Consider the following 22,373-nt stretch of genomic DNA (forward strand, 5'->3'; position numbering starts at 1 on the left):
ATATATATATATATATATATATATATATATATATATATATATATTTTGGATACTAACCCCTTCTCAGATATGTCATTTCCAAACATCTTCTCCCATTCAATAGGTTGCCTTTTAGTTTTGTTGTTTCCTTCACTGTGCTGAGCTTTTTATTTTGATGTAGTCCCAGTAGTTTATTTTTGCTTTTGTTTCCCTTGCCTCAGGAGACAAATCCCAGAAAAAAATTGCTACAGCCAATGTCAAAGATGTTAGTGCCTGTGTCCTCTTCCAGGATTTTTATGGTTTCAGGTGTCACATTTAGGTCTTTAATCCATTTTGAATTTATTTTTGTGTGTGGTGTAAGAAAGTGGTCCAAGTTCATTTTTCTGCATGTTGCTGTCCAGTTTTCCCAACACCATTTGTTGAAGAGACAGTCTTTTTCCCATTGAATATTCTTTCTTGCTTTGCCAAAGATTAGTTGATCATATAGTTGTGGGTTCTTTTCTGGGCTTTCTATTCTGTTCTACTGATCTATGTGTCTGTTTTTGTGCCAGTACCATACTGTCTTGATCACTACAACTTTGTAATGCAACTTGAACTCTGGAATTGTGATGCCTCCAGCTTTGCTTTTCTTTTTTTAAGATTGCTTTGGCTATTTGAGGTCTTAGGTGGATACAGACAAATTTTAGGATTGTTTGTTCTAGTTCTGTGAAAACTGCTGTTGGTATTTGAGAGCTGTACAATTTATGGAGTCATAGTTGGGTTTCCTTTCTTGAATCCTGGAACAATTGCAAAACAAATCAACAACCAACGACAGCATTAAAACATGTATGATCTTGGCCAAAGTGTTGATTCTAAGAGTTTATTTCTTGTCCAGAAGGCTCTTTATCTAAAATACCATTTGCTTAGGTCAGTAATCCAATTACATTCAATCTTGCTTGTTAAGCACGGTAACAATCAAAAGAATTATCATGTTCACCCATCAAAATATACATTTTAGTGGCAGTTTGAAAGTCAACTTAGGTTTACGAAAAATTTGACAAAGACCTAAACTAAATGTTTTCCCCCTCTCACTCTTTCATTTTGTGTGTAAATTTCTGCAGGTGGACTGTGCATGATTTTTATCCAGATGCTGGGAATCTGAGGTAGAGAAAAGATTTATAAGAGAGAAAAGGGGTGGCACTTGAAAATGTAGTGGTAGCCACTGATTACTTCACACACTGTTTAAAAAAAAAAGATTGAAGATTTTGTTTTAAACACCTGCAGGGCTAACATACTTTTGAAACATACACAAACAGATGCACACAGCACTGCCATCACCACCACCAACCAGCACCACATACCCACACTCACGTATTTGGGTTTAGAGAAACTATTTTTTTTTAAATGCTAACGCTGTGAGAAGTATATTTTTCTTAATTATTTTGGATACTGCATCGATCATTAAATAAACCACTTGAAAAAGTAAAAAGAAATGTCAAGAAGCTATTTTTTTCTAGTCTCTCCCAAAACAACTAGTGTTATGAGTGAAATGACAAGAATAATTAGGAAAAATGGCCATGTGCCATATCTCTAAAAGCAAAAATCCAGCTGTTTGCACACTATTTTTTTCTGTACAACTAAGGCTCCAAGAAAAGATAATGAAGATAAAAAATTCAATCTTTGAACCAAGTAACAAATCCTCATTGCATAGTAGCTTTGTGAGAATCAAATAGGCAATAGGAAACAAATTTTGACCACTTTATTTGCAGGCATGACAGCACAGTGTATATTAAAAATGGTGACCTTCATATGTTTTTTTACATCCTTATCACCAAAAATCCATAGACATATTATTTAAATAAAGTCATCTGCACTGCAGTAGCAAATAGCTTTGTAGTCCATATTAAGATATTACAACCTATCTGAGTCCCATTCCATCCTTGTAATTCTACTTATTACAAAATGATGAAATTTTCCTTTAAGTGGCAACTGCATTTGGACAGCAAAAACCAACTGGTTTGATGCCTACAACCTAACGCAACTTGTATTGTTTTTATGGTAATATTATTTACATTTCGCGTTGTATAGGTGAGTCATGTAGATGTTCTGGGTACCAACAAACCACTTTTTCATGGGCTATGTCTTAAAAACTCTTACTAGTTTCAAAAATATTCCTTTGGGTCAAACCAGACTAAAACACCTTCAAGACTAGAAACTTTTCATTGCTTTAATTTTGCCACTTCATAAATAGACTTAAGAGTTACGGTCATAGTTGTTTTCAGCTATGTAAACCTAGCCAGATTCAGAAACGAAGGCACAGAATTGATCATTTAAGATTTGGAATCTCTTCATGAAATAGGTCAAGATGTTTTACGAACGCCAAAACACAGGTTAGAACTTTTAGGATGTAGAATACATGGAAAATGTGAAAAGAAACTAATTATTCTTTCCTGTCATGAAAAAAAAGTCAGATGATTTTGATTCAAAACTCCTGTAAAACATAGAACGTGTAACTGAGAAAGGCAGTGTGGGTTAACAGAGCAGGGATCAAGGCCCAGGTGCTAAGCCCCAGAATTCTTACTGATTAGCTGAGCAGGCCTTGAAAAAATTATTTAATCTTTCTGAGTCTTAGCCGTCCTCTTTTATAAAGTAAAAAAAAAAAAAAAAAAAAAAAAAAAAAAAAAAATATATATATATATATATATATATATATATATATATATATACATACCATCCTTAACTTATGGAGTTCCTGAGTTCATAAAGGAGAAAATGTATTTGAAAATACTTTGGGAAAAAAAAGGATGATATAAAGAAAAGTGGTTATTATCACAACCAAACATTTTTAAATGAATGGACTAAGACAATTGCTGTGCCTCCCTTTTTTCTGCCATTTCTTTTCCTTAGATGCAATTCCACTACTGTTTTGTCTCTCTTTCTCTTACTTTTTTCTACTTCCATCTCTGCCCACCCTGCCCAAATCAATCTTTGGGCATTCATTTTAATTTTTAGTGTCAAAATGAGTCAAATCCATTACTACTAAAGGTCCAATTTCTTTTGTAGTATGAAAATTAGAGAGGTACTGCCTGGGGCTCAAAAATCTTTTTTTTATTAAAAAGAGAGCTTTTGGTTGCATGCTATTTGTTGTAATGGGATTTGACCTGTATATCAATTAACTGTGCAATGCATTTATATTATAAAAGCGTTTGGGGAAATGAATTGTTATTGTGGATGATAGTCATGTTATAGAATTGGATGTGAAGGAAAAAAATGATTCAAATCACCAGAGCTTATTTCCATAACCCTGAAAGTTGTAAGTAGTAAGGAAATTGAAACAGTCCCCTAACTCCTCATGGTACAGTTTTAAAAACCATGATAACTTGAACCAGTCTATCTATTGTTACAAAAATATTTTTGCCACAGACATAGAGATAGCCTATGACTTTAATACCTTTTAAATAGGAGATTTAAGGCAGATAAATGTTTTCTTTATGCCTGTTTTATTGGTATGTGCTTGTGGAATTCTTCAAAAATAGTCCATAGAGTTAAATTCCCCTGTGTGTACCTAAAATTTGGAACATTTTCCAGATGCAGTTTGAATATCCAAAACATACACAAGAGGCTTAACTTTACTATAAAATGATTGACTGTAGGAAAGAAATCTGTATAGGGGCAAAGTCTTATCTTGACTAAAGCATTTTATCAGTAAAGGTACTAAAATTATACCATAGCTAAAGTTCATCTGTAACCTAGTTCCTTTATCCACGCTCTGAAGATGTGAAGTCTGGTCTGGAATCTGATGGGATCTGCCATCCACAGTATGGAGCCTTAATAACAACAGATTGTGAGACCATTCCAGAGCCTGAGACTTAGGGTTGCCCATGTGAGAAGCAACTCGCTTAGCAGCTCTTTCTTTATATATAGATTAGGGACTCTTATTGGAAACCACTGTTTATTTTTTAAATCAGTGTGGTCCTCATACATATAGTCCACCTTTCCCAATGGTGGGTGCCATACTCCTCTCCTTTACCCTGAGTGTCTGGCTCCAGAATAGAATTCCTATTTCACTAAAACAGATCATAGGACTTTAGGACTCTCAAAAGGGAATCTGTTGTAATCTGTAAGGCCTAAATTTTAAGATAGACTATTTCAAATAGACCCTCCAAGTTTGACTGTATTTACATAGCAGGGTATAGACAATGGGTTTCTATTTTGTTTTTTCTATTTTTAAAAATATTTCAGAGGATGCTGGATTATTGAGCCCTGCCCATTCTTGGTACAATATAGAAACTCATTAAATCTGTAAAGTTTAAAACCAAATTTTTACACACAGCCTGCCCCCCCCATATAAACTCTAGCATATTCGGAGGTTAGGGGGTGCTTAGGAACAAGATCTCTAACATAAATTGTTAATTAATTATGCAATTTTAAATCTTAAACAAATGTAACATTTTTATTAGTTTTGACAGATTGTGAATTCACTTTCTTTTGCTAATGGCGTCTTACTTATTCAATTCTTGATAACTCCAATTCCTCTGAGTCATGTATTTCTGAAACAAATTGGATTATAGTATGAAAGTAGTTTATTGATGAATTTTCCACTTTCCTACTTTCCAAAAGGCCATACCTGGGTCTCATGGTGCATTTCAAGAAGCCATAATGATGGAACAATGCTAATCAGATAGATAAATATGGCTGGTGAAAACCTGTGGAAGAAGAGAAAAATATGTTTAGTTTTTACAAAAAAAATTTAAAGAAAACAAAACAAATGCACATACCCTGATCACATCCAGTCAATCCTCCTTATCTCAAGTGTTCATTTCAATGGGGAAAAAAGCATTATGTGATTTCTGCCATATGGATTATAGAGAAACAAAGTAACTGCAAAAGGCACTAGCAGCTGTCATTCTCACTGAATTTCTAATCCAATTAATAGAAGTTAATTTTAATATGGTTTAATGGGACACTGCCAACTAGTTGCAGGCACAAACTGGATATTTGGTGTTTAATATGTTTTACAGATAGCAAATACAGCAACAGTAAATCTTATTGGATTTCTCAGCATTGCAATTTCAGGAAAATTGGCTGCATTTTTTAATATTAACCTAGAATTCTGAAAGCTCAAATAGTAACATCCTGCTAGAACACAAAAATCAGATGATAATGAATAGGAATGAGCAAAATCTACTGACTGTATCTGCTAGGCCTAGTGAAAATAAAAATGCAAACAAACAACAACACATGAAGTGCTTGGTATTTTTTTTAAAGCTATCTACATTCATTATTTCTGGCTCAAAATTCCGAGGGCAGTTCAAATAGTGGGCCTTTATAATAAAAAATAATCAGTTTCAAATATCAGTTTTGCCAGTGACTCTCAGTTTGCTTCCTAATTCACAAAATGGGGACAGTCACTGTATTAGTCATCTTGGACTGCCATACCAACATACCACAGATTGGGTAGTTTAAACAACAGAAACTTATTTTCTCACAGTTCTGGAGGTTGGTAGTCTAAGATTGGGGTTCAAAGATGATTGGGGTTTGGTGATGTCTTTCTTCCTGGTTTTTAGAAGACACCTTCTTGCTGTGTCTTCACACGGCCTTTCCTCGGGGCACATGTACTTCACAAGGAGAGAAAGAGAGATCTCTCTTCTCCTCTTAAAAGTCTATCAATCTTATTGGCTTAAGATCTTACCCTTATGACCTCATTTCCTAAAACCTCTATCTCAAAATAGAGTCACATTGGGGGTTAGGGTTTCAATACATGAATTTATGGGAAACAGAATTCAGTCCATAGTGGTCACATTTATCCCATAGAGGTCTTTATTATACTTTCTGTAAAGAATGCCTAGCAGAGGTAGGCACACCATAACAGGTAACTACTATTAATATTTTTATAAGACATTATACAATGAAAATGTGTCCTTAGAACTTTGAAATAAGAGAAAAATAGCATACTTTCCAAATTTATTTCTTCAAATTGCACTTCATTTTAGATTGGACTATTGCTTTATAGACCATCTCAAAGTCAAAATTGTAAGCTAATGTAATTTTATTAAAATACTTATAGTATATGCATGTGGTGGTTTAAAATGACATAAAAATTAGAAATGCTAATTCCTCAATAAATATAATTATTCAAGATGAATTGGTATTAAAACCATATTATTGTAACCCAGGAGAGAAAAGTGACCAGACCTAAGTGGAAGAAAACATCTAGAATGGACTTTTTGAAGAAAGGCTCTTAACCCTTTCACTAATATTGCCTTTTAACTTCTGGGGAGAAGAAAGAAAGGACAAAAGAAAGTGAATTCTTTAAAAATCAGTATTTAATATAGAAATTCCTCCATCTTTGATTTCCTGCAAAGAACCAATTTTGAAACAAAGGCTATAGGTCATGATATTATTGAAATCTTGGCAGATGGCTGGGCGATGGAGAGATAGCAAAAGCCCCATGGTTGAACATCCGCCTAAAAAAGGGGGGGGGGAATTAATTCCTTGACCTTACATATCAAGGGAAACATCAGGAGAGAGTATTTCCTTTGTGTGACTAAGAAAGGAAATGATTTCCAGTCGCAAGGACATTTGGGATATGTAAATGTTTGTTCTGCTATGTCAAATGTCCACTGGACTGCAGTTTTCTTGACTCTCTTGGGATTAATTTTGAGATTGACTCCCCTAACAATGCCATTACAATAATATCTAAGGAAATTCTGGACTGAACATATGATAGCTCTTAAACAAGGTTAAACAGATAACAACAACTCTTAACATCTATGCATGAGGCTTATTTCTATAATTGAAAAATAAAATACTATCCCATTTCAAGATACTTCCTCTAATTAGGAATCTGGTTATATCAAAACACCAAAACTAAAAACTTCAAGATCCAAGATTTTCTATGTTGCCTGCCACAGAAAATCTAAATTCTGTAATCTGATATTCAAAGCCTCGATATTCTAGTCTTTCCACTTCCCTTTTCTCTTCCTGTGTCATAGCCCCAAAACAAAATAAAATGTTTTCTCTAAAGTTCCCCTCACTTCAGTTCATCTTCACAGACTTTTTTGACATAAGTGAAAAGGAGGTAGAAAGAAGCAATCGCACCGAAAGCCCAAGAATTTATCCTATTCAACTCAGTCCATAGCCTTTCTCCTCACATGTCCCATCCTCTTAACCCTACACCTGAGAGGATTTGCTGGAATTTCAGGAAGCTTCCAGGTAGAGTTATTGATGAAATGCACAGCACCCCAAGGTAAATAATAGCAAAGCAGCATCAGGAGGTCCCTTCTCTCCTTCCTCTCCTTCTAATTCCCTGCAGCAGGCAGTGGTCATTGTACAACTGAAATTAAATTAAAACAACAGCAAAACTTATGGAGAAAATAGAAGTCTCAATTATCTAGGGAAGTGTTAAAATGTGTCTAAATATATTGTATTTTGGATATGAGGATTACATTTTAGCCATATATAGAACAAAGTGTTCCATGCTCCGTTAGCTTGATTAATCTGAGAAGAGAGGTTCTGAAATGGTTTTAGAGCAAATGTCCTCCCAAATTATGACTGCCTGCTATGGAATGCTGTCCTCTTACATCTCTACCCATCAACATCTTACCTGTATTTCAGAAGCATAGCAGGAATTAATCTTAGCTTATATTTCTCCCGTGACCCAACATATTCTCCCCTATTTCATGGTTATGTGTATATAAGCCTTAGCTTTCCTAATAAAGTCTCCTTGAAGGGAGATTTTGAGTCTTCTATATATTTATGTCCTTTCCCTCTTACTTCTCATTCATCTTTTCCTCTTCTCAGTGGTATCAGGTGTCTTACTAAGTCTTTAATAAATGCTTACTAAGCACATCCTTAAATGTTTAATCTGTGAATTTATGAATAATGGGAGGACTAAGCAAATGGAGGGAATGAAGGGTACTAGCATCTACCTGACTTTTATTCCCATTCCATGAGATCTAGTATGCTCCCGGAGTGTGTCCCTTGAGGAATTATTACACTGCAGTAGAAATTTCACAAACCTAGGAGACCCAAATTTGAATCTTGTCTCTTCCAGGGTAGTGGAATTCACTACCTTCCCTGCGACTCAGTGTCCTCATCTATAAAATGGAGACCATAACACCCACCTCCTAGGATGGGTGTGAGGATTAAATGAGGCAGTGTGTGCCACAGGCCTGATGGCGTACATGCTTAATACATGTGAGCTACTCCCTTGTCTAGCCTCCGTTCTACAAGTAAACTCACAGCTACATAACTGGTACCTACCCAGAGGGCACCAGTTCAGAAGACTGTTTCTTCAACCAACTCACAATCAATCCTATTTTCAAACTATAATTCCCCAAACTAAAGCTATTTAAGACATCTTGAATCAAAGGAAATTGTTTGCGCTGCTGAGGACAAACTCCACATTCGATGTTAAGGCAATTACTGTTATACAGTTGTGGTATACAAGCATGGCCATTTGCCCATGATGACCTACAGAATGTTGCACGGTCGGGGCCTGGCCTAACTCTTGGGCTTTGTTGTTTGCCATTTTTCCTCACTGTGCTCCTATAACATTGCTTTTCATTCATTTCTGGAAAAAACCTATGTGTCTTCCTAACTCAGGTCTTCACACATGTATTTCTCTCCCTTGAAATATCTCTTTACTCCCACTTTTCACCCGTGTATCTCCATTTCATAGCTCATGTCAGGTATATGGAACTCTACAGAAAAACTTTCCTTGTCCCTCCAGTCTCAATTAGATTTCCTTGTCATGCTTGTCTATAGCACTCTTCACTTTTTCCTTATAAGTCCTCAAAATTTATGACTGTATGTGTGTGCATGTATATGTGCATGTTTCCCATCAGTTGTCTCCTGGCAGTTGTAGGTAGTATAAGCACAAAAAGTGTGAGTGCATCATTATACCCTCAGGTCCTCCCACAGTACCTGGCCCGAGGTGGGTTACCCATAAATATTTATTGATTTGATAAGGCCTTGGTTGATTTTTCTGTTTTCTATTTTCTTGACAATCTGTTGCTGGTTTAGCTAGAAATTTCATCTTAAAATATCATCATAAATGGAATCTTATCAGAAGTTTTACTGAAGAAATTAATTATTCTGTTCTTTTTTTTTAAATTTTTTTTTTCAACGTTTATTTATTTTTGGGACAGAGAGAGACAGAGCATGAACAGGGGAGGGGCAGAGAGAGAGGGAGACACATAATCGGAAACAGCCTCCAGGCTCTGAGCCATCAGCCCAGAGCCTGACGCGGGGCTCAAACTCACGGACTGCGAGATCGTGACCTGGCTGAAGTCGGACGCTTAACCGACTGCGCCACCCAGGTGCCCCTAATTATTCTGTTCTTATATGAATATAATATTGTTTTGCTACTATGAAAGATTTAATATTTCAAGGTGACACTCTAGCCACTACTTATTAGTTAGAAGGTTTGCTATATTCTTGATCATGCATTGTCAGTGCAATTCACTTTTGGAACCAAGGAGAATCTGAACTCTAAAAATTAAAAACTAGACCTGACCCCACCTTTTTCTATGTAATTAATCAAATTGTGTGCCTTTTCTTAGGAGCTACCAAATAATTTTACTCCAGTCTTTATGTCTTAATGGCATCAGAAGTAAGTCAATGCCAAGTATTTTGTACGAAGTCTAATACCATAGAAGGATCTAGCCAACCCAGAAATAACTTAAGTCAGGTTTCTGGATACTTGTTTTTAAATATAAGATACACTATTTATTCACAAGCTAACAAAAACTGATAAACTTATGATCAAATTCAGAAGATATGTCCAAGCGGGAAATTTTTATAAAATGTGTACTACCCCATTACTAATCCACTATCTGCCCTTAGAGACTCAGCTTTACTATAATACCAATTCCTACTACTCTGTCAGAATACCGAATGTGTGCAACATTAATACTTTAGTGACAAATTATTTGAATTAGCTACTTTTTAAATTAATATCTTCCTAAATATATTATTTCTCTCCACAGAAGTTTGGTATTTTAGTTTTGGTTTTGAAACTTCAGGGTTTATCCACCCTATCAGTTCTCATTAAAGTACATGGCAGGAGTATCACCTATCTTGAAGGTTTTTTTTTTCCCTCTATTTGTTTATGTGCTCATTTGTTTACCAAGTAGAGATGTTTATTTCCTACATGCTAGACACTTCCCTGAGCTGTTAAAGGTCAGGGAAGCTTTTTTTCAGTTCGTTTCATCCAAAAATATTATTTATCATAAAAAGTTGTCATTTCAACAAATTACAGTATTTTTCACAAAATGATTATTTCATGACATTTAATAATTTGGCCCTACAAAGGGATCTTATTTACCTTAGTTCACCATTAGTCTAAAATCAGGATTCCATTTTATTTTTTCTAAAAATGAGTTAGTGCTTCCTTATTGAGAAAGTTTCATTCATCTCAGAAGCATATCACAATATAAATAAGCAAATAGAAAAATTAACTATCCTATTGCCCACGACCCTGTTTAGCTTTCCTCTCTGCAAACAATGAGGATTCTAGTCTTCTAATCATACGCATGAATCAGAAAATAGATAATATTTAAGTGAAGCAAAATAATGCTCCAAGATTACTTCAATGTGGATCATGATTTTACTTGTATCTCATTCTTCAGTATTCCCTACTCTAGAAAGGTGGATTGGAGTTGTAAGGATACTAGTTTCACAATCTCACGTTCAACTGCCTTGAGTATCCTCAATAAAATTTCCAGGGCATTTTATAATAATAGGCCTAATTTCATGGAAAGCAAGAAACTGGGTCAAGATACCCTTTCACAAGCCCCCAAAGGGTATCTCACAGTTTAAGGATTGTCTGCCCTCTTTCACGCAGACTGCTTTCTCCAAGTGGGCCTTAACATCCACGATTTCCCTCTGGGCTGCTCATCAAGGGCTTTGTGTCAATACAGAGCAGGAAAGAGTGGCCAATATGACAGCCTCAGCATAAACCTCCAAATGTGCCCAATGCTCTTGCAGACCACTGAACCTCTGAACACTTGGGAAGTCACTAGTTCAATTCCAGCCCCCACCCTTTTGGTGGCCTTCTTAACTAGCTTACCATAACCTCACAATCACCTCCTTCCCAGAGCCCTTTGCCTGTGCCCGCCCACTAGGGAGGGGAGGAGGCCAAAACTAACTGGGCATTTACTCATGAGACCTGCCCCTAAAAGGAAAAATTTAACAAGGAGTGTGCGTGTTTTAATAGGTGCCAAAATCAGATGATGGGTTTGTCTGTCTGATCTTATGAGAGAGCGGACTAAGCACAAGAACAGAGAGCCTGGGAGGAATTTCATAAGGGCTGGAAATACCCCCTGCAGTGGAACCATTCTTCATACCTCAAAAGCCCTTTAAAAAATGCCCACTTTTAGACTTTGCAAAGAGAATACTTCCAAAGGTGAATATTAGGGCTCTTAATTGTAATTTTCATTGATTGCTGCTGCTGGTTGTTTTTTTTAAATAAAGTCATATTCCCAAATTATGATATAAGCTGGCAGCAAAATTAGTACTATATACTTCACTTAAAATTTTCCAAAAGGTTACCTAAAGCAAGAACAAGCTTTATTAAAATTGAAGTCGCTCACGTTCAAAACTCAGCAGTGTGCTTTAGGACGACTAAACAAAATCTGCATCAATTTTAGGATCTATGTATTATTTTTCTCGTGGAAAATTTCCGAGGCAAAGAAAATCATGGCATCTTCTTAAATGAATTGGTTCCAACTAAAACCCTGCCATCATGATATTGCCTCCACCTGAAAAGCCCTTCTCTCTTCTCTACACTCTTGTAAAACCCCCAGCTACTACAGAAGCTCGTACATAAATCACTTACCTGAGAAATTTTCCTTGTCTAACAAGCCTACTGTACTGATCATATCTTTATTCTGCAGACATTCTGCAGTCTTGGGCTTAATTCGTGGAAAATTATTTTGTTCTCAGAGTGTTGTTTTCTCCTGTTCCCATATAACTGCCTCTATTTTATATTCCTTCAAAAACATCATTATAGCACTTAGTACAATAAATGATTGTTTAATGATTAAGTGAACTTAAATGTTAATGACTACAGGAATTGTAATGGTCTCTGAGAGGATAAAATGCATGATGGATGGTATTTATGTAATGCTTTAGCTTATTTCATTCTATAAAAGACAGTGGTATTTATTTCTGGTCTGTAGAAGAGATTGTTTCTTTACTTTGGGACCCAAAATAAAGGCACTTGAGATTTTTCCTCCTCTTCTGTTTTGTTTTACATCCTATTTTGATTTTACAAGTATGTCTGCTGTGCAAGTATGTCTCTGAGCCACGTCCGTGTGTAGTCTGGACTTTCCCAAAGTCTGCACTAGGCAAAATCATCCCAGTGCTCATTTTCAGGTCCCCCAGAATTTTACCAACCCAAGTTTGAAAAATAGAAAAATACTTTGACCCTTTATTTGCTATCGGGAATCCTTGATCCTAAAAGTCTATGTAGTTGTATTTTCCACAGAGAAAACCCAATCTGATGTTGAATGCAGAGCACAAGAAATAGGCTGATGGAGTTCAGTGCTGGGATGGAGACTCCTTCTCTGAGGTTTTGCTTCCTCCTTTGCCAGGAGAAGCAAGAATAATACCTCTGGGGTTATGGTGAGGACCAAATCAGGTAATGTGGACAATGTGAATTCTTGGCTCAGTAAATGTGAGGACTCAGTGGATGCTAGAATTGTTTTTTGATTTTTTTATAACTAGTTGCGACCTTAGATAAGTGATGGAGTCTTGCTGTGCAGCAATATCCTCATCATAAAATGGGAATGAAGATTAAAACTAACTCATGGGGCACCTGGATGGCTCAGATGGTGAGGGGCCTCAACTCAGGTCATGATGTCACAGTTTATAAGTTCAAGACCCGGATCGGGCTCGCTGCTGTCAGCACAGAGCCCGGTTTGGATCCTCTGTCCCCCCTCCCTCTGCCTCTGTCCCACTTGTGCTCTCTACCTCTCAAAAATAAATAAACCTTAAGAAACTTTAAAAAAAAGATAAAAACTAACTCATAGGGTTATTGCGAGGATTCCCGGAGATAATGGATGTAAAGCAGGCTTGCAGTATTGTTAGTACTCAGTAATTGATAACTGTTTCCACCCCCATTACCACCATCACCGTCCCCTTCATCATCATACTCATCACTACTGTTAACGCACTGTCAGAAAATGGCACAGCCAATTTATCAGGAAGCTATTCGAGGTGGATTAAAACAGGTGTGTGAGATAGGAGGCTAATTCAGGGAAATAAGAAAGCAAAGGAATACTGAAGGACCCAACAAGGGCTGGCAGCTGCACTGATGGTAGAGAGGACTTTTTCCCCCCTAAGGAATATTAATTGTTATTCTGATAAGTGCACAACATTGTTAACTGTATGCCAGCTGGCTCTGTGAGGTCAGACAAATAGAGGATAAAATATAATACCCCTTCCTAAACAACTACTGTGGATTCATACTCAGAGAAAAGAAACAAAATCAGGCGGCGCCTGAGTGGCTCTTGTCCGTTATGCATCAGATTTCAGCTCAGGTCATTATCTCACAGTCCATGAGTTCGAGCCTCGTATGAGGCTCTGTGCTGACAGCTCAGAGCCGGGAGCCTGCTTGGGATTTTGTGTCCCCCTCTCTCTTTCTGCCCCTCTCCCGCTCATTCTCTGTCTCTCAAAAATAAATAAACATTTAAAAAAATTTATAAAATCAGTCCCCACACTAGCATTTTATACCAACAATCTGTATGTCCTTAATATTATTTCCATGTGACTTTCAAAGAACACTTTTTGATACTTGCATATAAAAACCCTATTTTATTTCAAAACAAAACACTGATTTTTTTTAACAGAATAATGTAGACACCCTAGATCTAACTCTTCTGATAACAGTCCTTCAGAGGACCTTCTGGAGTAGTGAGGGATGTGCACGTGAGGCGGATAAACCTTGATGGAAAAGTGAATGTTCCACTGTTGGAAAAGAAGTTAAACTATTCAGATTTGTCCTGATGCTGAATGCAAATAATGGCACTACCATGAGAAAGGGAAGTGCATGGAATTTAGAAGTAAAGATATATTTATACTGACTCACGACAGCTGCCCACACCAATTTGCACTTTGCTTCTCTTCCTGTCAAGTACAAGAAGTTACAAAATATTATAACCATAATTTTCAGTTCTAAATGTCTCAGTTGAACATACTCATGGAAAAAGCATGGGCATTACTTAATGGTTCAGTTTCCTGGGGGTCCCATTCTTTTAGAATTATTATTAATTATGCAGACACAATTATTGCTTTCGTCCCAAGTCCACTGTGAAATAAAAGAAGAAAATACGCCTTTTTCTTGGGAGTGAAGCACGGCTAATTCAAGTGAGGGTAAGACTCTTCTTAACCTATGACTCAGATCACTAAAAACAAAGTCATTTGCTGCTAACATTCAATGTGTGCCTCCAAAAACATGCAAATTTAAGTCATCCTCATGCATTGGGCTCAAGGTTCAGGATATAAAACACACACACACACACACAAACACATGTGAAGACAACAAGTATTGTAAAACTGTACACACACTGCGGACAGGGCTGATAAACCCAGTGCACTGTCGGAAGTGTTACTAGAATAACTAAAAAGCTAAAGAGAGGTTTCAGGAAATCGGGACAGCAAGTGCAAACAATAAAAGAAATAGTCTATCTGCAGGGAGAATTTCCAGTGTGCAAGTTGGCCATATGGAAATCACAGGGTCTGCTTCTAAACCCTTTTATTTCATCCTCTCTGATAGCCAAAAAGATGAGCAGGAGAAGAATGCTTTTATTTCTCAACTTTCTCGCTGGCATTTTTGTAAACAATTTTGATGAACAATTTGTCGAACACTACGGAATTACATCAGACAAAGAATTTCTCCTACACTACCCAAGACTCCTTCAAGATCAGGCTTCATATGGCATCTGTCAAGTCTAGGTTTCCATCTCTGCTGTTGAACCTTCCAAATACAATTGAGTATTCAAAACAGATTTCATTGAGCTTTTGTTTTTTTGTTTTTTGTTTTTGTTTTTTACAAAATTGGTTTGAATTTGAAATCAGTTTAGGATAGAATCCCTTCTGATTCTTAATTCGTCTTTCCTATTTTGAGTTTGGAGGTACCCAGATATTTGCTAACACATGATGCTTCAGATAAGATATGGTAACAGTATAAAATCCAGAGGGAATTTTTCTGTGTTGGCAAAGGACATGGGGAAGAGTAGAGATAAGGAAGAGTAGAAAAGAAAGCAGGTTTTATTTGTCTTCTGGGGGTGTGTCAGAAATGTCCCAGGGCACACTTAACTCTTCCCTCTCTCTTTTGTGTTTCCCTGGCTCTTCCCACACTGGCTTTTCCTCCTAACAGACTCAGCTCAGATGCTGACTCCCCAGTGAGACTCTGACCACCCACTGGAATCTTCCCCTGCTGCTTCATCCATCTGGAACTCCTGCCACTCAAGCCTCCAGAGTTCTGATCACTCATTTGTTACTTACTAGCTCACTTGTTTATTATTTACTTATTTTCTGAGTCCCCTGACCAAATGTGAGTTCCCTCCGGGCAGGATTTCACCTGTTTTATTCACTTCCATATTCCTGACACTCAATGTCTAACACATATTGGCTGTTTCAGATATTTTTGTTGAATCGAGAATGATAAGGCTGTGTGCTTCCTCCGGAGAAATCTGCTCAAGTCTCCCTACATTCACCTCCCTCAGGATGTCCTTTACCTACACAGCCTTTGCACTCCTGTCTCTTACCCATTTTTCCTGATCCAGCTCAAATGCCATGACATCGCTTGTCTCTACCCACCCCATCCCCAGTACACTTCGTCACATCTTTTCTCCTCTAAACTGTTGGACTCTTAATACCTCTCCTCCTTCAGTTGATTTCACAGCTCTGTGCCTCAGTCTCCTCATCTAAAAATGGGGAAAACAGAGAAACAGAAAATCGTTGTAGTTGCTATGAGGGTCATGTGGGCTAATCTGTGTAAGACACTTAAAAGAGCCTGCACGTCAACAAATGCTAAATATTCATAATTATTCTTATTCCCACACATTTGAGCACTTAATCAAAATACTACCCTTTATTTTAAAATCTCAAGTGTGTTTGTTTTCAGTTTCTTTTGCCTATTCACACAGTGTCTAGCATAGTATTGCATGTACTTATTAGGTGATTCAACAAACAGACATCTGATTAAACTCAATAAAGGAAAAAGGAAAGAGAGATAATGAAGAAAGGTGACCAAATAAGTGAAGTATTTTATTAACTCAATTATATTTACCTTATATGCTTAGGATTCTGAGGAAGAAAGCTCGGTGCTTAAAATTCTGTACTTTTACCAATAAATTAAACTTAGATTTCTATTTATTCTTAGATACCTCCTGCTTTCATGTGAACAGGCTTCAAACTTGTCACAGTCTTGGTCATTTCTCTAACCCTTGAAAAATACCTGATCGGTATTGGCAAAAAATCAACAGAAACATCGTCTTGTGCTTGACTTTACCTAAATGGTAATTCATGGATCTATTGAATTGTTAACTGGACCATAGAGAATAAAATCAAGAAACAATACAGCAAGTGATACTAGTCTCCATCTTAAAGAAATATAAGTGAATATGCACATGAAATCAATAAATACCAGGTGAAAAGGAGCGAATTCTACTAGCACACATTTATTGAGCTTAACAGGGGATGTGTCCGTTGGCTTGCCCTCTCTATTCTATAGGATTCCAACACATTAAACTTGTCCAACTGTAAGTTATTAGTGTTGATGTAATGTTGCTGTCCCCCGACAGCTGAGCTCAGCAGTGCTAGTTCCATGTTTCCTTTCCAAAGGATAGCTAAAGAAACATTCTTTGGACAAGTGTAATATGTTTGCTATGTTTTAGGAAACTTTGTTCACATTTTCCTCTATAGCTCAATGTATCATTCCATGATTTCTGTGAGTTTGATTTACTTGGGGCCACGTGCAGATTTTAGTAAAAAGAACAATGTTCAAACTAGCTCTGAGTAGTCTAATGGAGTTCATGGATCCGATGTTCCAGAAAAGAATCATTCACCTCTTGTGTATACAGACCTTAATCTACCATTCAGGCATTATTTTATTGGTTGATTGAGTTTAAGTATGGGAAGGATTCATCTTCTTATTCTTCTTCTTGACTTATAAATGGATAATTATTCAATTGATACAAAGGATAATTCTTTAACAAGTTTTTTAAAAATTTAGCCTATAATACACATAATTCTGTAACTTTATTCTCCTGACAACATACCATAGACATCCATCTAGGTCAATAGCTAAACTCTAGCTCATTATTTTTAATACCAGTAAACTATATATAGTGTGAGTATATTACAATTTTTCAAACAGTCATGATAGATAATCAGGTTGTTTTTAGCTTTATTTTCTACGTACAAAATGGAAATTAATATTTTGTACATATGCCTTTACATATGAGTACTTTTGGATCTATAGGGTAGGTTCTAAAATGTAAGGCCAATGAATCAAAAAGCATATAACATATAGATCTGCATGTAGATAGACGGATAGATGGATAGATCTGCATTTTCCTGTATACAGATATAGACACTGTCATAACATGTACTTATCTCTTTTTTTATTTCATCAGTCTTGATTTTCTGATTGAAACTGTTTTTTAACAATCAAATATAACAAAAACTATGCCTTGCCTTACTCAGAAAACTTCAGCCCAGAAAAGAAATATGTCCCAAATCAAATCCTTTTTCATTGTTACCATATTATATCAGGGATAATTTTCTATATTTTTCTATATTTTTTAAGCATCCCATCTTCTGACTTTTTTCCTTTTGACAGAATAGTGTGTGAACTTTGTCCACCACAAAAAATGACCACATTTGCAGACTCATAGAAAAAAGCATTTGGTAAGATCAGTAGAACAAAGCATTATCAATCACATTTCTATTTACATTATTTATAAGGACTCACTTGTTCCTGAAATTTTATAAGCCAAATCTACTGTTTTCTTTGCTTATTTTAAAATGTTAGTCTAGATATGGAGCCAGCACAATTTTTCTGAATTAGTGCTATAATACACAGTATACATCATTGGACTGTTCTGAAATAAAGGTGAGAGTATTTTTTTTTACTTTTTGATTCTGAATCAATGGTTTATTGGCCAGTCCCTCAAGTAAAGTTGTTGGACTTGTACAGACAGAAAATGTGTCCAGTTGACACAAAGTGTTTTTTAATAATAAGAAGAAAAAGAAGAAAAACCCTAGGATCTAGAAAAAAACACTCCTTTTTTATTCATTGACTATCAAATATATCATTTCATTTGATTTATAACAACCTATATGTATTTATAGATGAGGAAACTAAGGGTGAGAGAAGTTAAGTAACTTGCTCAACACCTCAAAGCAAGTAAGTGGGAAAGCCCAGATTACTCCATTTTTCTTCTGATCTTGAGACCATACATGACTACGTCCCCAGTTCCCTATTTAACTCTACACATTGATCACCCATTTTTGCCCCAATCTCTTTCCTCTCTTAGTGGTAAGTTACATACCAGTCTGAATCAGCTGCCAATGATGGTATAGACATGGGGGTAAAGTTTCAACTGGCTACAGTATTTCTATACAACTGAAGAGGAATTTTGACTTAACATGAGCTAAGGCCTCTGGTTTACTCTTGGAGGGAGTATATTTGGAGGGAGTATGTTGAGGGAGGATATTTTAGGGCTGGTTGAGTTGGTCCTTCCTCTAAGGTTGACATTTCTCCCAGAAGCTGTGATAGTTGGTGACAAGATTATCTTTCATGGAACACTTTCAGCCTCAGACCTCATGCTCCTGTTACAGAAGGTATTTTCTACACTAGCATCTTAAAACTGATCAGTAAAAAACTAAATAAATCTCACATGACCTGCTGCGTGAACACTTTTCTCCGCTTCTGTTTCTTTAACCCTAAGGCTTATTGGGGGAAGCTAATGCCATTTTTTTTTGAGGTTCTTAAAAGGTACATTGGAAAGTACCTCAAATCTCTCCTGCTTAACAAGCTGTTCATAGTGAGAGGGAGGGGTAGTAACATTCCAATCCTTATTTTGTTATATTAGGATTCTACTTGAATAATTTTCTCATTGATAATTCCAGAAATTTTTCAACAGTGGAAAATTTAAGCAAGATTCACATCATCTTAAGAGACAACAGGATCTCATCCTTGAACTGTCACGAAATACACAGCCTTTTGCAGCTTAATCTATAAAACTATAGAGAGGGGTTTTCTTCCCCCTTAATTTGGTGGCTAACTATAATGCCATCGTGTATGTAACATTTGAATTGACTAATAATATTTTCTTGTAGATTAGGTATTTTTAAAAGTATCGACATATGAAAACACAGACTTACTGGTGGTTTTTGTTGTTTTGTTTTGTTTTTGTTTTGTTTTTACTAATGTATATAGCATACATTTTACTGAATTTTTATGTGACCATAATTTTAGTTTTTAAAAATTAATATAGGAAGAGGCCTAACTTGGAGAACTTTGGGATGAAAACCTCCTGGGAGTGGAGGGATGGAGGTGGAAACTCTTTGTAAATGGCAAAATAATCTTTTTCTCAATTCTTCTATTGCCATTCAAATCTTCAGAGAGCAAATAAAACGTCAGGCAGTTCTTGCAGGTTGAGGTTGCGTGGCAACCCTTCTTTGACAAGATGAACTTACCATTAACCAAGCTCCGAAGGAACCAGGACACCTGAAGCGGGTGCCATGCCAGGGCCCCCGGCTAAAGGAAGCGAAGAGGCACAGAAGTGCTTCGAGGGACTTCTCACCCTGGGAGATTGTTCTATGCACACAAGCTCTCACAAAAGTCGCTGGTGCCCAGCGAAACGTATCCCCACACCTGCATGCGAATGCACACGCACACACCCCAGGGAGCAGGGCCCATGGACACCCCCTTGCCCCACGACTCCCCAATGAACACGCACACAGCCCAGGGAGCAGGGCCCATGGACACCCTCTTGCCCCACACCTCCCCCTCTCTGGAGCCATCCCCACACCTGCATGCGAATGCACACTCGCACACCCCAGGGAGCAGGGCATATGAACACCCCCTTGCCGCACGACTCCCCCTCTCTGGAGCACCTTCTGTAGAGCAGGCAAGCGCCTCCTTTCTTTTTTCATATCTCCCAAGTTACCAAACCTGGGACCGGGTGACACCGGGCAGCAACTGAGCCTTCCCTGTGTAGCCCTGGGACCGCGAGGTACTCCGGCGGGTCCCAGAGATGCGCAAGGTCTCGCGCTCCTTGGAAGCTCCGGGCGAGGACAAAGAGGGTCCGTACCCGAGTAAGGAATCGGCGGGCTGCGGGGAGATGGGTTCTTGGGCTGCCCGCGAGCTGTAGGGCACAGCGCCCAGGGACTTCGCGCGCCCGCCCTTTCCCGGGGTGCGCTCACCATTTGTAGCCTCTGCCGCGCTTGAACTTGAGGGTGAGCCCAGTCTCCAGAAAGAGCAAGAGGTTGAGCAGCGCGAGCAGCCAGTACAGCGGCTCCTTCTTCACCTCGGTCACTCGCCAGACCCCAACCAGCGAGTGCAGCAGGAACAGCAGCCGGGTGGCCAAGGCGTTGAGCAGGACCAGTCCCTCCATGCCGGCCCGCGCGCTCTGCCCGCCGCTGCCCCCCGCCCGCGCCCGGCCGCCCCCCTCGGGAGCCCCGGAGCCCGCCCGTGGGCGGGGACGTGACAGCTGGAGACCCGCCGCTGCCGCAGTCCCGGCTCAGCCTCCCGCGCCCGAAGGGGAGACAGCGGCTCGCCCCTCCCCCAAACTTCCTGAGAACTCTCGGAGAGGGGAGAATCTAAACCCAGCACGTCTAGACTGTTGGGCTTTCCGGGAAGTCTGGGGCTGTGCCGCCGGGGCTCCGGGTCCGGGGCGTTATTCCCCAGCGCTGCCCACTGCCCTCCCAATCCCGGGAGTCAGGCTCCATCCCGGCCCTCAAGCCCATCCCACCCGCAGGGGCTTCCCCCAAACTCTCCGAGGGCTGGAGGGGAGTGAAGGTCCAGGTGCTACGGAGTCTGGAAAGGGAAGGGGGCCACATCTGCGGCATCTGCTCCCTGGCTCTTCTGCCGAAGTGGTTTAATTCACTCACTCTTCTTACAGGAACACGCTCTCACAGTGACTCTGAGATGGAACCCAGGAGGGCCAAAGAATCCGCTGTCCAAGCAGTTTTAGAAACGCTGTTCCTGCGCCGCTTGGAGAATGAAAACTTCACGGGACGGGAGGGAATCCGCCGGGGCTTTCTGAGAGCTCCCCGCACCGCATTTAGGGGGCAGGTGGTCCAGGTCACTTGCAGTCTTTGGGCACGGTGTTACCAAAGCAAAGGGATGTTCTTTATTAAGTCGTCCCTACTCTCACGCCCGCCTCCACTAATTTCATCTGAAAGAGGGAGGGTAGTAAGACAGGAAGACAGAGGGGAAAGTGAGGGAGGAGGTAGAAGATAAAGACAAGAGTTGGACTGGAGGGAGAAATTCATGCAGCTGGGAACTGCGCCCTGGGGATCAATGACCAATGAATTAAACTCTGGTGTTCCAGCATCCAAGGCGAAGAGGACACTGAAGTCAGGGTTTCCCAAAACACCTTCATGATTTAAAAAAAAAAAAAAAAAAAAAGGTTTTTAAGTTTGTTAGTTAGTTTATTTATTTATTTACTTATTTTGAGAAAAACAGACAGTGTGAGCAGGGGAGGGGCAGAGGGAAAGACAGAGACAGAGACAGAGAATCCCACGCAGGCCCCACACTGCCGCGCAGAGCCCAACACAGGGCTGGATCCCAGGAAACATGACCTGAGCAGAAATCAAGAGTCGGATGCTTAAGGGATTGAGCCACCCAGGTGCCCCATGATTTTTGTTTTCCTGTTTGGTTTCCTACCACCTGTATCACTATTTATTTTACATTTTTATTTAAATGAACTCAAATTTATACTGAAATAATTTTAAATGAAACTTTATATCACTCATAAATGGAAAAAAAAACAGTATAGTAGGCCATAGATGGAAGGTAATTACAAAATTAAAATAAAATGAAACTAAGTTATTGGAATCTCACTAAGTATTAAGTACTGCCTTCTAAGGCTCTTGTACCTCAGCACCCCTCTTTCTGGGGAGAAAAATAAATGGTAGTCATGTTACTACCAAGCAGGAATGTTCTCTCAACTGCATTAGTAAAATTGAGAGAAAAACACAAAAGGAACATTTTTCTTGGTTAGGTTTATTCAGCTTAGAATCATCCCATACCTTTCTTAAAATTTGTTTGCAAATTCTGAATTCTATGATTCATGTGTTCATTAGGTGAAAAAAAAAATCCAGTTGCTTAGAAGCTCAGTTATTTCTGATAACTGTTATTAGGAAGATTTTCTTCACCCTGTGGATGTGCA

General features: G+C 38.5%; 1 protein-coding gene across 2 annotated transcripts in view; it reads right to left on the reverse strand.

Annotated features, from left to right (window-relative positions):
- The window catches only part of TMEM26 (transmembrane protein 26), a 48,490-nt gene extending 27,476 nt beyond the window's left edge, over positions 1-21,014 (reverse strand). Inside the window, exons 1-2 of one of the 2 annotated variants that reach the window (XM_019444280.2) lie at positions 20,404-21,010; positions 4,586-4,664 (exon numbers count right to left, since the gene is read on the reverse strand). In XM_019444280.2, the coding sequence (XP_019299825.1) occupies positions 4,586-4,664; positions 20,404-20,594 (270 nt within the window). In that variant the 5' untranslated portion in view covers positions 20,595-21,010. Of the gene's footprint in view, positions 1-4,585; positions 4,665-20,403 lie in introns of both variants that reach the window. The other variant, XM_019444281.2, reaches the window with a different exon arrangement.
- Between the last annotated feature and the right edge of the window lie 1,359 nt (positions 21,015-22,373).

The sequence above is a fragment of the Panthera pardus genome, unplaced genomic scaffold (genome assembly GCF_024362965.1).
Source record: "Panthera pardus isolate Hobbes unplaced genomic scaffold, ASM2436296v1 HiC_scaffold_22, whole genome shotgun sequence".
Lineage (NCBI taxonomy): Eukaryota > Metazoa > Chordata > Mammalia > Carnivora > Felidae > Panthera > Panthera pardus.